Genomic DNA, 13899 nt, shown 5'->3' with positions numbered 1-13899 from the left:
CAGCAAGAAGAGCAGGAGGCTGGGGGCGCCGCCAGCACCCAGTCACCGCCGCACGCGCTGCGGCGAACGCGGCCCGCTCGCGTTGCAAAACCACCTGTTCGATCCGAAGGGAGCTCTCGCCCACCACCGCCCACCCCCATCTTCCCACCCCAGCTCTTTTCGCTTCGCAGATGACTCTCTGTTCCCCCCAAAGATACATATATATATATATTTTTTTTTAATGGTGCAAATATGCATCCGGGAAATAATATGGAAGGTAGAGTCGATGAAACTTCCTTTCCTCACACATTTAGAATCCCCCAGCGCTCCCCGGCACACACGCACGCTGAGGTAAATTGAGACCCCACGCATACAGCCCACGCTCCAGGATTCACCGCGAAACAACAGCACAAGTCCAGGTTCAGCATCCACATCCTTCCAGAAAACTGCACAAGTGTGAGGGAAGGATAGCGGGAAGGGGCAATGAACCGAAGCCACCGCCAACAAGCCACACAGAGGGCGGAGAGGGGGAAGCAAAGGGAAAACGTCTGCGAAACCAAACGGTCAAAGTACCCACGGGCACCACCAGCCCTTTCTTACCGATGTGAATGATCGAATCCGCATTCGCCGAGTCCCAGGTTCGAGACCACCAGACGGACAAAACCAAGAGCAAGGGGAAAACTTCCATCTCCTCCTAGGCTGATTCTCTTTTAGGATGGATTTTCTTTCAGTGTTAAAAATAAATATTTAAAGTCCAAAGAGTTTGAGGTCACGATAGTTTAGCACAAGCTTTTTCTTTTTTTCTCCTTTCCCCCCCCCTAAATTCCTATAACCAGACCAAAGCTTTTAATCGTCGCTGAGGAAGGCAGAGCGAGTAACAGAAAGAGCCCAGCCTGAGGAAACCTCCTTCGCGAAGCCGTGTCACTTAGAGGGGAATTTTGGCATCGCCAGAGTTGTTTGCAGTTTGGCTTTTTAAAAATGTGTCCAGCCTCGTTGTTCTCGGGCAGGGGGGAGAGGCTGGAGCTCAGACCATCCTCATCGCTGCGCCGGGGCCGCGGGTCTCCAGTCCCAGCTCCGCCGCAACTTCCAACAGACCACCCCCCCACCCCCCGCCTCACGCCGGATGTTCCCCTCCCCCTCCCCCCACCGAAAAAGCCCCCCTCCCCCCCGCCCCAACGGCCCGCGGAGAATCGCTTGTCTTCGCTGCCAAAATAAAATCTAAGTGGCAAGATTAGGAGATTCCGAGCGGAACAGCCAGATTCCAGTAGGGAGGGGGAAAAGCCCTCTCCAAGAGGGGTAGTAAAAGTGAACTTCAAGGTAATGCAGATAGTAATGCAGAGAAAATTCCCTTTCTGCGCGAGGCGGGAGCGGAGTTCGGCGAGGCGGGCCCGCGGAGCCGGTTCGCTGGGGCGCGGTGGCGGGGGAGTTGCGCCGGGTGCGAGCAGCGGGGCCGGGCCGGAGGAGGGAAGCCGCCGCGGGCTGCAGGATGCTTTTGGAGCGGTTCGCCTGGCCGGATGCGGGAAGCGAGCAAGGAGCGAGCCTGGCAGCTTCAGCTCTAGACCCACGTTGCCTAGAAATGGATCACCTAGGAGAACGAGCGAGCCCGCGAGAGAGCGGTGCTGTCAGGCGGAGACAGGGGAAAACCGAGAGAGGAAGAGCTTTTCTCTAATAACCACCTCCTCCCCCTATCTGCAATACAAGGGAGAAACAAAATAGTGCTCTCATTTCCCTTGGAATCTTCAACCGGGACTGAGAAAAAGGCAGGACTCTAAGAGAAAAGACGTTGAAGCCTTTTTTTTTTTCCTTAAGGAGGTTAAAGCCAAACTAAAAAAGCCACCCCACTTATTTAACCTTGTTACTGCAATTCTCCAACAGGTATCAGACTTTTTCTAGTCTTTGCCTGAAATTAGTCACATCGGTTAAAAACAAATTAGGGACACCTGGTCACTAAGGGAAAAGGAGACCTAGAAAGCTTTTAATGAGATTTCAATTATAAAGTTATATATATAAAGGGGAGGGCGTGCTAATTACCTTTCATACAGTGATTTTTTTTTTTTCTGTCTCCAGTGTATTTTTTAGGCAGTCGGGATAGAAAAAGGATAAAGAAGATCTTGACATTTTAAAAATTTAATAATTACGTGAAACAAATGCATGCTTCAGTGAATCATTTGATAAAAACATTACATTAACTAGCTCGCCACAGACCTTGTATGTTAATGCAGAATGAGGAAGTTGGTTACTTCTCCAAGGAAAGAGCTGAGAAGGTACTGAATGACAGCCTCCCAGTACCAGAATGAGAGGTTTTTCTTCAAGAATTCTCCTTAAAATCCTGAGGATTGTGACTTCCTTTCTTCTAATGGTTGACTTATATCCAGTCTGGCCTCATTGCGAACTGGAGATTTGTTAACGAAACCAAGTGAGTAGTTGAGGCCAGGTATAAACAGGCCTAATATTTCAATCATAATTGGAATCTTTGGGGAAGGTTGCTACTTGGCATTTGTGGATATCCAATTCCTCAACCCTTGGAGCCCTCCCTTGTCTCCAAATTTGGCAAAACTCTTCCTTTTACACTCTCACTTGAGCGCTTCTCTCTAGTCTGGTGTATTAGGCTATTATTTCGCCAAACATAATTGTATATTCACCTCTGTGAAATGGTTTCTTTCATTCACGTTGTGTATTTTTTCCCTGAACATTGAGGTAAATGTTGTGCTATCATATTGTTACTTAGGTTAATAATTCTGTTGAAAGGCCTCCACTCTATTCATCCCCTCAACCACTCTCCTCAGCCTCTTCAAGGGCTTAGTTCAAATTATGCCCATGAAGTCACAGCCAGTCCTTTAACATGGGAATCATATGGAATAAATGGGTTCTCTGGCAGCTCAGCTGTAAAGAATCTGCCTGTAATGCAGGATAACTGATTTCGATCTGTTGGTTGGGAAGATCCCCTGAAGAAGGAAATGGCCACCCATTCCAGTATTCTTGCAGGGAAATTCCATGGACATAGGAGGCAGCTGGGTTATAGTCTATGCGGTCGTAAAACAGTCCGGCATGACTTAGAGACTAAACAACAATAGCGTATGGAATAAACTCATTCTCCTTCTTCACAGCACACTCTACTTTTGTATTAGAGTCAGGACAAATTCTGAGCTACACCCTTGATTCCTTGAGCGTGAGGACCATAGCTTATTCATATTTTAGTCACTGCATCATTTTACATAGAGCCCTTTGGTTGACTTGAAATTCATCACTTCCTTCTGAATTTGGCATAAATCAGTGCTTCTAAAAAGCAACCACTGATTAATTCCTATCAATTTTCATCATTCCTTTATTTTTTTCTATTAGTACACATTGATTCAATATTGATATTATTGATGTTGTTGATATCATTTTATTTTTTAAGGGTTCAGTTTCAATTTCATGGATCATATTTTGTTGTTACAGATTATGAAGTCTTTGAAAAAAATGGATATATCTCCCCATAGTTTTCTTCTATTATATTTTATTATTCACAAGGACATTTAAAAAAATTGATGAGTTACTATATGCCCAACCAAGAAAAAAAAATTGTGAAGTAACTATTAACATGGAAAAAACACTCTAATATCTTAGAAACAGAGAACTAGGTGGAACTTCAAAACATTAGCTGGCCCCGTCTTTGCTTAATAAATGTCAATGCTGGAGGTAGCTAAATACAGACAATTCATACTATCTTCTCTATTGGAAATCTGTTCTAGTGTATTAGGAAGAAAACATTTTCATCATTCCAAAATCCTCCATCCAAATAATTTCTGAGTCCAATGAGTTCTAATTAATAGATTTTGTGTGGAATATAAGTTTAAATACATTTTTAATTTTTGTGTTAACTATATTTTCTATTTTAGAAAATTGCATATCATGATTTAATATTTAGTCAGCCTTTTAATCTGTAAATTAGATGTTAAGTTCTAGAGGGAAAAATTAACAAATTCCTTGGCTCCACTTTTATATAGGCTTTTGATAAAGTCTATTTGTTAGTCTAGTAAAGGCAACTGAGCTGTAATTCATGCATTATCACTAAAGTAGTTTGCTGCAATGAAATTCAAAACTGTGACATTATAACATATTTTGGAGAAAAAACACAGCTTTCATTTACTAAAGTTTTATAACCAGTGATTAATTTTAGGAATAAAAATGTAATTGAACAATGATTTATGAATTTATTGTTTCTATGTGAAGACTGTCACTTCATTCAATCATTAGTTGTGATGTGAACATCAATAATTTGAAGAAATGGTAGATAATCTTAGCAGCTTTAAAATGCAAAATATAATGATTTTTTATGGAAAAACATAATTTTGGAGGAATATTAATTTACATTGTTGAGGAGACATGAATTAATTAAAGGAGATTGACACAATCTCCTTTAATTGTTACAATGTACTGTGTGTAAAGAAAGCAACTTAATGAAAATACTTGGAACATACAAATATTTCATTTTCACTTTTAAAAAATACTAAAGTTACCAGTGTCTTAATTTTAAAAATTAACTGCTCATAGGATGTTATATCATCAGTAAGTCAATTTACATTAGTCATTTTTAAAGAACTCTTCAATAATATTCAGTTACTCAAGAAATTTATTTTGTTTTAGCATAAAAATCAGTAAATGTATGAGAAGTATACTTAAAAATTAGGAGAAAATTAACTTGACTACCATAGGAAAAAAAAATGGAGTATAATGCATTTTGGTCCTTCTTTCTAATTCACCATAATTGTGTGATTAGTGTTATAAATACAGATAGGCAAACAAAAGGTGTCTAAGTATCATATAACTTTAACATGAATATGAAAGAAAAAAGCTATAAGAGCAATAACTGACTATATACGCAGGCAATAATAAATTATGACTGTAAAATTATAATTGACTTGTTCATTTGCAGAAGTGAAAAAGGAACTTTTGTTTGTTTGTTTGAGAGGCTGAAAAGCAACTTTTATACTATGTAGATCAAAGAAGTTAGGAGCTCAGTGGGAACTTAAGGCCTCTATTATTCAATGTCTGGTTTTCTAGAAAAAGATGAGAAACTTAGTCCCAGAAGTTGTACTGATAATTTGTTTAAGGACTTGAACCTAGAAAACACATTTTTTTACTTTTAAATATGCTTCGAGAAAATCATTCTTACACATATTCCTGTATATCATAATAACATATTCACATTGGGTATCCTATGTTCTTTTATTTTTAGGTCAGCCTTGCAAGACTCATCCCTTTCTACTCTGTCAAACTGTTTTACCCATAACACTAGTGACTGGTAACACTCCCTTCCTTCCTTCCATCCCTCTTTCCTGTTTCCCTTCCTTCCCTCCACATTAAGGTCTTAATTCTTTCCTCCCTTTCAAAGCTTTCTCTAAATCTGTAAAGCTGCTTTACCAGAGCAATGTCATATTTTCTTCTAACTCAATGTGATGCAAATTCCAACCAAATTCTGCAACTAGATTATTTGATAATTTTTAAAATATAAACACTTTACCAAACTCATCTATTATTAAAGCTAATTCAAGTCAAAACTTTGAATTTCATAACTTTTCCACTGTCCATACATTAGCCATGATGTTGAAATTTTAGTAACAAGAGTTCAGTTATATATATTGGTAGACCTCTTTTACTTTAGACCTTTTATCTGTTCTGTCTGGATGTGGATGTGGAATTTTAAGTGGAATATTAATATTAAATACCAAGCAGTTGGTGTATGGAGGTCAAATGATGACTTAAAAGCCAACAAAGGTTCTTTACAGAGATTGGCCCCTCACTACATTATTTCCTGTCCCCACAAGATGGCAGCCATGCTTGTTGTAGATTTAATCAGCTTACTTTTTGAAATGTCTCAATACTTAACAGTTTACCAGAGTATAATTAACCCGTATTAATCAAATTACTATATTTAAGTAAACTTGATACTTTAAGTGATCTTTTTTTGGTAACTTGATTTTCTGAAGCTTTATTTCTTCTAAAGCTTGCAAAAATAGTAAATATCTATTATCATGCTCTTATATCTGCTTTATTCATGCCTTCTGAAATTTTATCAGTTACTTCAGAATTAAAAATCAATAGAATGATCATTGATAATATGACAATCAGTCCTATGTTAGGGATAATTAGAACACTGTGATATATTATAGCATTCAAATTTTTTCTGTAAATGTTACAGTTTTAAAATGAGGTTTATTTAACTATATCTTTTTTTCTACAGAAAAAATATTTTATACATCTTGAGTTAAGAAATTTTACTTGGCCATGGAAGATGGAAATTGTCTATGAATTATATGATTGATCCTTCTGGTGTGGCATATCATTTGAAACAAATGTCTAACAACTAGGTCAAAAGCAAAAAGAAATGCATGATGTCAACTATAATAAATATCAATTATCTGACCCTTTAAAATCATATTTTATTATTTTCCCATGGTTAACCATTTTAATTCTGAAATTAACTTTCTTTTGAAACATATTTCTTGGGCACAGAAGCAGCTAAGATACGAGTATGTTTGTGCAATATGCTGCAGATAGAAAACTGCACATTTTAACTTAAAATATATTTTATACCAGATATCATGTGCAAAAATTTAAATAGAGAAACAAAAGTTTGGTCAATATTCAGTCATTTACACACACACATAGTGGCTTTACAGGATTTTTCAAAGTAGTGTTTAAATTCTAAACATTTCATTTCACTTCCTAGTGGGTAGAGTACATAATCAGTATAGAGTCAGATATAATAAATTCCTTATTCCTTGTTGGTCCTGTAAATTGATGGTGAATCTAAACATTTAATTAATTACGAATAAATAACTTATCTCATAAGTGAAATGATAAAATAAAAAATTTAAATATTGTGGAGTATAATTCAGACAGCATAAGATGAATATCTTGATTCATTGCAGAATAAACATATTAATGAGGTATCAAAGTAGTCTGTTAGTAAGATCATTTCACCTATTTACCAGTCCCATCGTTTACAACACAAATAGTGGTTATCTCTTGGTATAAAAATTATGAAAGATATTTTGAAAGGGTTCTTTGGGATATGACATAAAAAATTATCTCAGCAACAGAAGCCCAAACATGAATCTGCCCAAATTTAAACTTGACTTATTCACAGTATGGTTGATATGACTAAAGAGAATGCAAGAGGGATAAAATTAAATTTTGTATTAAATATGATAGAATTCATCTAAAGTTAGCTAATATAAAATGAGTCATATTGTCAACACTTTGTTTCACTGTTTTTTTACAACATGCTCCTTTATCACTTTGTAAGAAATTTCATCAAGATAGAACTGGACCATAAAGAATTAAAAACAATATTAAGGTTATAAAAATGAAGCAATCTTACAAAAAATTTTAATGCCTACAAAGTTAGAAATATCTGAACTAGCATATCTTCCATTGTGTTCTAGGGAATTCTTTGTTCTAGGGTGGTGGATGAGATTTAGTGACCACATAAGATTAAAACTACTAAGTAAAGTTTTTTTAGATATCTAGAGTGTACATTAACATATTAAAAAACATGAAGAGGTTTCTAGGTAACAAATTATTAACTTTTACTTAACCCAGACTATTCACACTTATATAACTGTTAATTTCCCCCTTTTATGCACAGAATGAACATTCCTTGTTATACTGTTACATTATTTTTCAAAAATAATTTTTTTTTCTCCTGTGTTTGTGGATGGCTATATTAGCCAGATTGTAGATTTGTAGTTTGGTTTATCCCTACTTACATATCTGGGGAGTGATTCTGTTTTGTGCTACACTAGGAATTTACTGTGTCTATTTTGAACTTATATGATGAAGAAAAATATATCCCTCAACAATAAACATATTTTCTCTTTTAAATGTTTCATAGATTCCATTTCTGCTTAGGATGTACAAAGACAAAGGAGAACATTGCTCTGATCCTAAAAATAAGGAAGTATTGGATGATCTATAAAAATGTAGAGGAACCAGAGATCAAGTTGCTGACTTTCATTGAATCATCAAAAAAGCAAGAGAGTTCCAGAAAAACATCTACTTTTGCTTTATTGACTACGCCAACACCTTTGACTGTGTGGATCACAACAAACTGTGGAAAATTCTTAAAGAGATGGGAATACCAGACCACTTGACCTTCCTCCTAGGAAATCTGTATTCAGGTCAAGAAGCAACAGTTAGAATTGGACATGGAACAACAGGCTGGTTCCAAATCAGGAAAGGAGTATGTCAAGGCTGTATATCGTCACCTTGCTTATTTAACTTATATGCAGAGTACATCAGGCGAAATGCCAGACTGGATAAAGCACAAGCTGGAATCAAGATTGCCGGGAGAAATATCAACAACCTCAGATATGCAGATGACACCACCCTTATGACAAAAAGCAAAGAAGAACTAAAGAGCCTCTTGATGAAAGTGAAAGAAGAGAGTGAAAAAGTTGGCTTAAAGCTCAACATTCAGAAAAACTAAGATCATGACATCCGGTCCCATCACTTCATGGCAAATAGATGGGGAAACAGTGAGAGACTTTATTTTGGGGGGCTCCAAAATCACTGCAGATGGTGACTGCAGCCATGAAATTAAAAGACGCTTTCTCTTTGGCAGAAAAGCTATGACCAACCTAGACAGCATATTAAAAAGCAGAGACATTGCTTTGCCAACAAAGGTCCTTACAGGTAAAGCTGTGGTTTTTCCAGTAGTCATGTACGGATCTGAGAATTGGACTATAAAGAAAACTGAGCACTGAAGAATTGACACTTTTGAATGGTGTTGTTGGAGAAGACTCTTGAGAGTCTCTTGGACTGCAAGGAGATCAAACCAGTCAACCCTAAAGGAAATCAATCCTGAATATTCATTGGAAGGACTGATGCTGAAGCGGAAACTCCAATACCTTGACCACCTGATGTGAAGAACTGACTCATTGGAAAAGATCCTGATGCTCTGAAAGATTGAACGCGGGAAGAGTAGGGGACGACAGAGGATGAGATGGTTGGGTGGCATCACTGACTCGATGGACATGAGTTTGAGTAAGCTCTGGGAGTTGGTGATGGACAGGGAGCCTGGCGTGCTTTAGTCCATGGGGTCACAAAGAGTTGGACATGACTGAGCAACTGAACTAATAAAAGTGTAACTTTCCTGGAACCCATCAGGAAGCTGAGGCAATCAGACAGCAAAGTAAACTAAGCTCCAAAAAGTGGCAAGCTTCTCTAAGGTGAGACAGGACACAAACTTTCTTCACTTTGGCAGGGCACAGAGGAAATATTTGGTGTAGCAGGTAAGAAAGTGAAAGTGAAGTTTCTCAGCCCTGTCCGACTCTTTGCGACCCCATGGACTGTAGCCTACCAGGCTCTTCCATCCATAGGATTTTCCAGGCAACAGTACTGGAGTGGGTTGCCAGTTCCTTCTCCAGGAGATCTTCCTGACCCAGGGATTGAACCCAAGTCAGACGCTTTACCGTCTGAGCCACCAGGGAAGTCCAAAAAAAGAAACATGGAATGTTTCGTGAATTTACATGTCATCCTTGCACAGGGGCCATGCTAATCTTCTCTATCATTCCTATTTTAGTATATGTGTTGTGAAAGCAAGCACTGCAGGTAAGAAGAAATCATCAAAAATTTTAATAAAATATCAAAGGATGAATTTGAAGCAGCGTAAAGGTTTAGAATAACTGGGGGCATCAGACACAAGACAGTGTGCACTCATAAGCTCTTTTCTATGGATCTACATAGGGGCTCATGGAAAGGAATGAGAGCAAGGCAGGAAACCAGAAATATCCTCATAACTGCTGCAGGCATAGTGGAGGCAGAACAGTCTCAAGATATGGTGCACTTGCATGGGCTCTTCTCATTAGGAAGAAAAATGCTTTACACTGCTGAGGAAGGGACAGCAAACTGTCTTTTAACCAGGGACCAGGCAAAGATCCAATGTTTGTGTAGAAGCAAAGCTCATCAGCTTCTAGGGAAGGGTTAGGAGCTTTGCTTTCTGACATCAGAAACCAAGAAAAGATCACTGCTTCTGGGAAAGTGATAGAATCAAAAATGTCTGCCACTAGAGTTTGGACTAAAAAGACTTTATGAGTCACAATCATGTGCTGTATAAAGCAGCGATGTGCCACTGCTGGGAGCAAGGAGGAGCAAAATCATCTCATCTGTTTAATAACCTCTACAAATACAAGTCCAAATATGACTGTCACTGAGATGAGAGAAACAAGAATAATTCCACAACCCCCTTCCTGATCCCCAGGGAAACAGATGCTGTCTATAACTGAGTTTTCATCAGATAAACCAAAAACCCACTCCCTGCCCCTACCATGAGTCCAGAACTGAGTAATAGCAATAGACGATTACCACTGGTAAAGAGAAAGAATGTGAAGAGAGGGTCCATTGTTTGGCACAGTCATTAAACACATTCTGAAAGCTGAGGTTAAAGTAGAAAAACTGATTTAAAAACCTCGAGGACCATGGGGCTCACACCAAGCACATGATTTAGATTGTATTCATCTCCAGCTATAAATACTCTTGATCTCAGACTCTACTGTTCTTCAGTTGACATTGTTCAGTATACATTCTAAAATTATATGGCAAAGAACTGTAATAATAAATAAAGCCCTTTTCCAGAGATAAATCACTCAACAGCAGCAGATTGAGCAGTTATCAAAATGTTTAAATTATCAGTCAAGGGCTTTATAAAAGCTATGCTTTAATTAAAGGATGTAGTGGTAAAAGTGAAGAACATCCATGAACAGATGAAAAACTTCAACAGAAAGATTAGAAACTATTAAAATGAGTCAAATAAATGGCCCCCCACAAAACACATGATATCAAAGATGAAGATTACTATAATGCTCTTCACACATCTGAGGAAGAAATTTTAAACTAAAAGTAGGTTGATATAAATTATCCAAAATGAAACATAAAAAGAAAAATGAATTTAAAAAGTAGAGGAAAACATCCAGGAGTTGTGGGACACTATCAAATGGTCTAACGTGTGTAATTTGATTTATATAGGGAAATAAAGAGAAAGGCGAAGAAAAAATACTAGAAAAGATCATGGATCAGTTTCCAAATATAGTGAAATACAATAAACCAATGATCCAGGAATCTTAGAGAATTCCAACCAATATATTAAAGATGTACAAAACATAAAGAAACATATCATAATTAAATTGCTAAGAAAACAAAAGTTAAGAGCCAATGTTGGAGGCAACCAGAAAAAAGAAAAGAAATATTGCATACAGAGGAACAAAAGTAAGAATCATAACATACTTCCCATCAAAAACTATGTAAGCCAGAAGACAATGGAGTGACATTGGTAATGTATTAAAAGAAAACAATTAATTCTTCAATTACAACACTAAACACAGCAAAATATCTTTCAAAACTGAATATAAAATAAAGACACTTCAGGAAACAAAACTAGTAATTAATTTTCATAAGACCTCCACTATAAGAAATTTTAGAGATAGATCATAAGGATGAACATAATACAGACTGAAATTTGGATTTATAGAAAGAAAAAAAAGAACAAGAATATAAATAAAGAATAAGTATAAAAGATGCATTTTTTTCCCTTTTGTAGTCCCTGTAAAGACAATTGACTTTTAAAAGTAAAAATGATATCAGGGTATTAAAAGATTTATAAGCAATGTAGAAACAAAAGTTATAACAAAAATAGCACAAAAGATAGGACGAAGGAAATTAAAGCATAGTATGTGATGTTTTTTGAAGATATACTGTGATAATTTAAATATAATATTGTAAATCAAAAAGCAATAAATAAAATTTTTAAAATAGATATAGCTAACAATTTGCAGCTTCCCTTGGTAGCTCAGTTGGTAAAGAATCTCCCTGCAATGCAGGAGACCCAGGTTCAAGTTTTGAGTTGGGAAGATACCCTGGAGAAGGAAGGCAATCCACTCCAGTATTCTTACCTGGAGAATACCATGGACAGAGGAAACTGGAGGGCTATAGTCCATGGGTTCGCAAGAGTCAGACACAACTTAGGGACTAAACCATCCCTAAACCATGCAGCACACAGGCTTAGTTGTCCCATGGCATGTGGGATCTTAGTTCCCCAACCAAGGATGGAACCCAAGTCCTGCTTTGCAAGGCAGATTCTTGACCATCAGGGAAGTCCCAACTGTATGCTTTCCAGGGTTTTCCTGGTGGTTCAGTGGCAAAGAATCTGCCTGCCAATGCCAGAGACATGGGCTTGATCCCTGATTGGGGAAGATCCCACCTGCCATGGAGGAGACTAAGCCCATGTGCCACAATTATTGAGCCTGTGCTCTAGAGCCTGGCAGTGATATTTACTGAGCTCACAGGCCACAACTGCTGAAGCCCACATGCCCTAGCACCTGAGCTCCACATTAAGAGAAGCCACCAAAATGAGAAGCCTGCACACTGAAACCAGAGAGTAGTAACACTCACCAAAACTAGAGAAAAGCCTGAACAGCAGTGAAGATCCAACACAGTCAAAAATTTAAAAAAGACATATGTTTTGTATAAGAAACTCACTTTAAAGATATCACTATAACTAAGTTAAAATAATTGAAAAAACTATATCATATAAACAAGTGAAAAAACTGAATTGGTTCTATTATTATCAGAAGATGTAGACTTCAGAACAAGGACTATAAACCAATGATAAATAATATTACATGACAAAATCAGGATTAAATATTTAAGAAGGCACAACAAAGGCCAAATTTGTATGAATCTGACAACAGTACTTCAAAATACATTAAATGAAAATTGATAGAACTAAAAAGAAAAGCAGAGGAGCCCACAATTATAGTTCTAAAATTCAGTGCAGCTGTATCCATATCAATAGAAGCAGTAGACAGTAGTTAGTCATAGAGAAGACTTGAACATCAGTATCAACCAAATTAACTGGCATTGATACAAATTTCACTCAATAACTGCAAAATATACATTATTTTCAAGTGCCCAGAGAAGATTTACTAATGAAGAACCTTTTCTGAGCCATAAAGCAAACTGCAACACATTTAAAACATTAAAATCATGCAGATTATGGTAGAAATCAATGGAAGGTGACATTTGGAAAATGAAATATATTTGAAATTTAAACATATTTAAATATATTTGAAAGTTTAACAAAATACTTCTAAATAGCCCACAAATCAAAGTGGAATACACAGAGAACTTATAAAATATTTGACTTGAATAAAACTAAAGACACAAAATATCAAAGTTTGTGGGAAAAACTAAAGCAATGCTTAGGGGGGAAGCCAAGTATTAAAAAGTGACTTTAAAAATAACATATAATGCATAAAAACTCATGCCTTATTCTTCACTGTAATATTCCTAAAGCTTGAGCATAAATAAAATGTCAAGTTCATCCAATGAACAACTGGCACATTCCAACAAGATCAACAAACATTGATTCTAACATAAATTGCAATGATTGATCATTTTCCTTCCTTAATATCATCCATATTTACTTAATTTGATCAACCTTTTTGCTTTTAATTGACTAGAAAAGGCACTTCAACAAAGCTATTGAATTTTTTTGAAAACACTTGACTTTTCTAGAAAAAATCACTATCCTCCCCAATTTTCCAATCATAAAACCACAACAAAAGAAATGAACATCTATTAAAACAAGTTAAGAAAAATTTTCATTAAAGAGGTTTTAATATTCTCAGAACTTTACTGAGTGTATCAATATGTTCTCAAAGAATAAATATTTCACATTTCTGTTTCTACTTTAATTGAGTACTAGTCCCAAAAGTTATCAGGAAAAACAAGTTAGTGTTAGCCAAATTCCAATGTTATTGCAATTCAAGTCATTAAATTCTCTACACACCTTTTGAAACAACTTTGCCAGGGTTTTCAGGCCTGTGGAAGTAACTATTGAATTAAAGGAACACAGTCTGCCCTACTCACAAATAT

At 36.7% G+C, this 13899-nt stretch overlaps 1 protein-coding gene, 1 long non-coding RNA gene and 1 other non-coding gene across 6 annotated transcripts in view; 1 reads left to right on the top strand and 2 right to left on the bottom strand.

Annotated features, from left to right (window-relative positions):
- The window catches only part of GRID2 (glutamate ionotropic receptor delta type subunit 2), a 1592807-nt gene extending 1591737 nt beyond the window's left edge, over positions 1-1070 (bottom strand). For all 4 annotated transcript variants that reach the window (XM_081594858.1, XM_081594839.1, XM_081594831.1 and 1 more), the window contains exon 1: positions 580-1070. In XM_081594858.1, the coding sequence (XP_081450984.1) occupies positions 580-667 (88 nt within the window). In that variant the 5' untranslated portion in view covers positions 668-1070. The remainder of the gene's footprint in view (positions 1-579) is intronic.
- A 93-nt stretch (positions 1071-1163) lies between these two features.
- The window catches only part of LOC145546842 (uncharacterized), a 28955-nt gene continuing 16219 nt past the window's right edge, over positions 1164-13899 (top strand). Inside the window, exons 1-3 of the long non-coding RNA XR_014083344.1 lie at positions 1164-1854; positions 2047-2395; positions 7862-9197. This is a non-coding gene — a long non-coding RNA (uncharacterized LOC145546842). The remainder of the gene's footprint in view (positions 1855-2046; positions 2396-7861; positions 9198-13899) is intronic.
- On the bottom strand, positions 9470-9574 carry LOC145521651 (U6 spliceosomal RNA). Its single transcript, XR_014065564.1, has one exon. It is a non-coding gene; the product is annotated as a U6 spliceosomal RNA (small nuclear RNA).

Source organism: Giraffa tippelskirchi, chromosome 1 (assembly GCF_054371585.1).
Source record: "Giraffa tippelskirchi isolate mGirTip1 chromosome 1, T2T-mGirTip1v1.2.pri, whole genome shotgun sequence".
Classification (NCBI taxonomy): Eukaryota; Metazoa; Chordata; class Mammalia; order Artiodactyla; family Giraffidae; genus Giraffa; species Giraffa tippelskirchi.
Note: the sequence above shows the minus strand (reverse complement) of the source record. Positions and strands in the feature narration are given on the sequence as shown.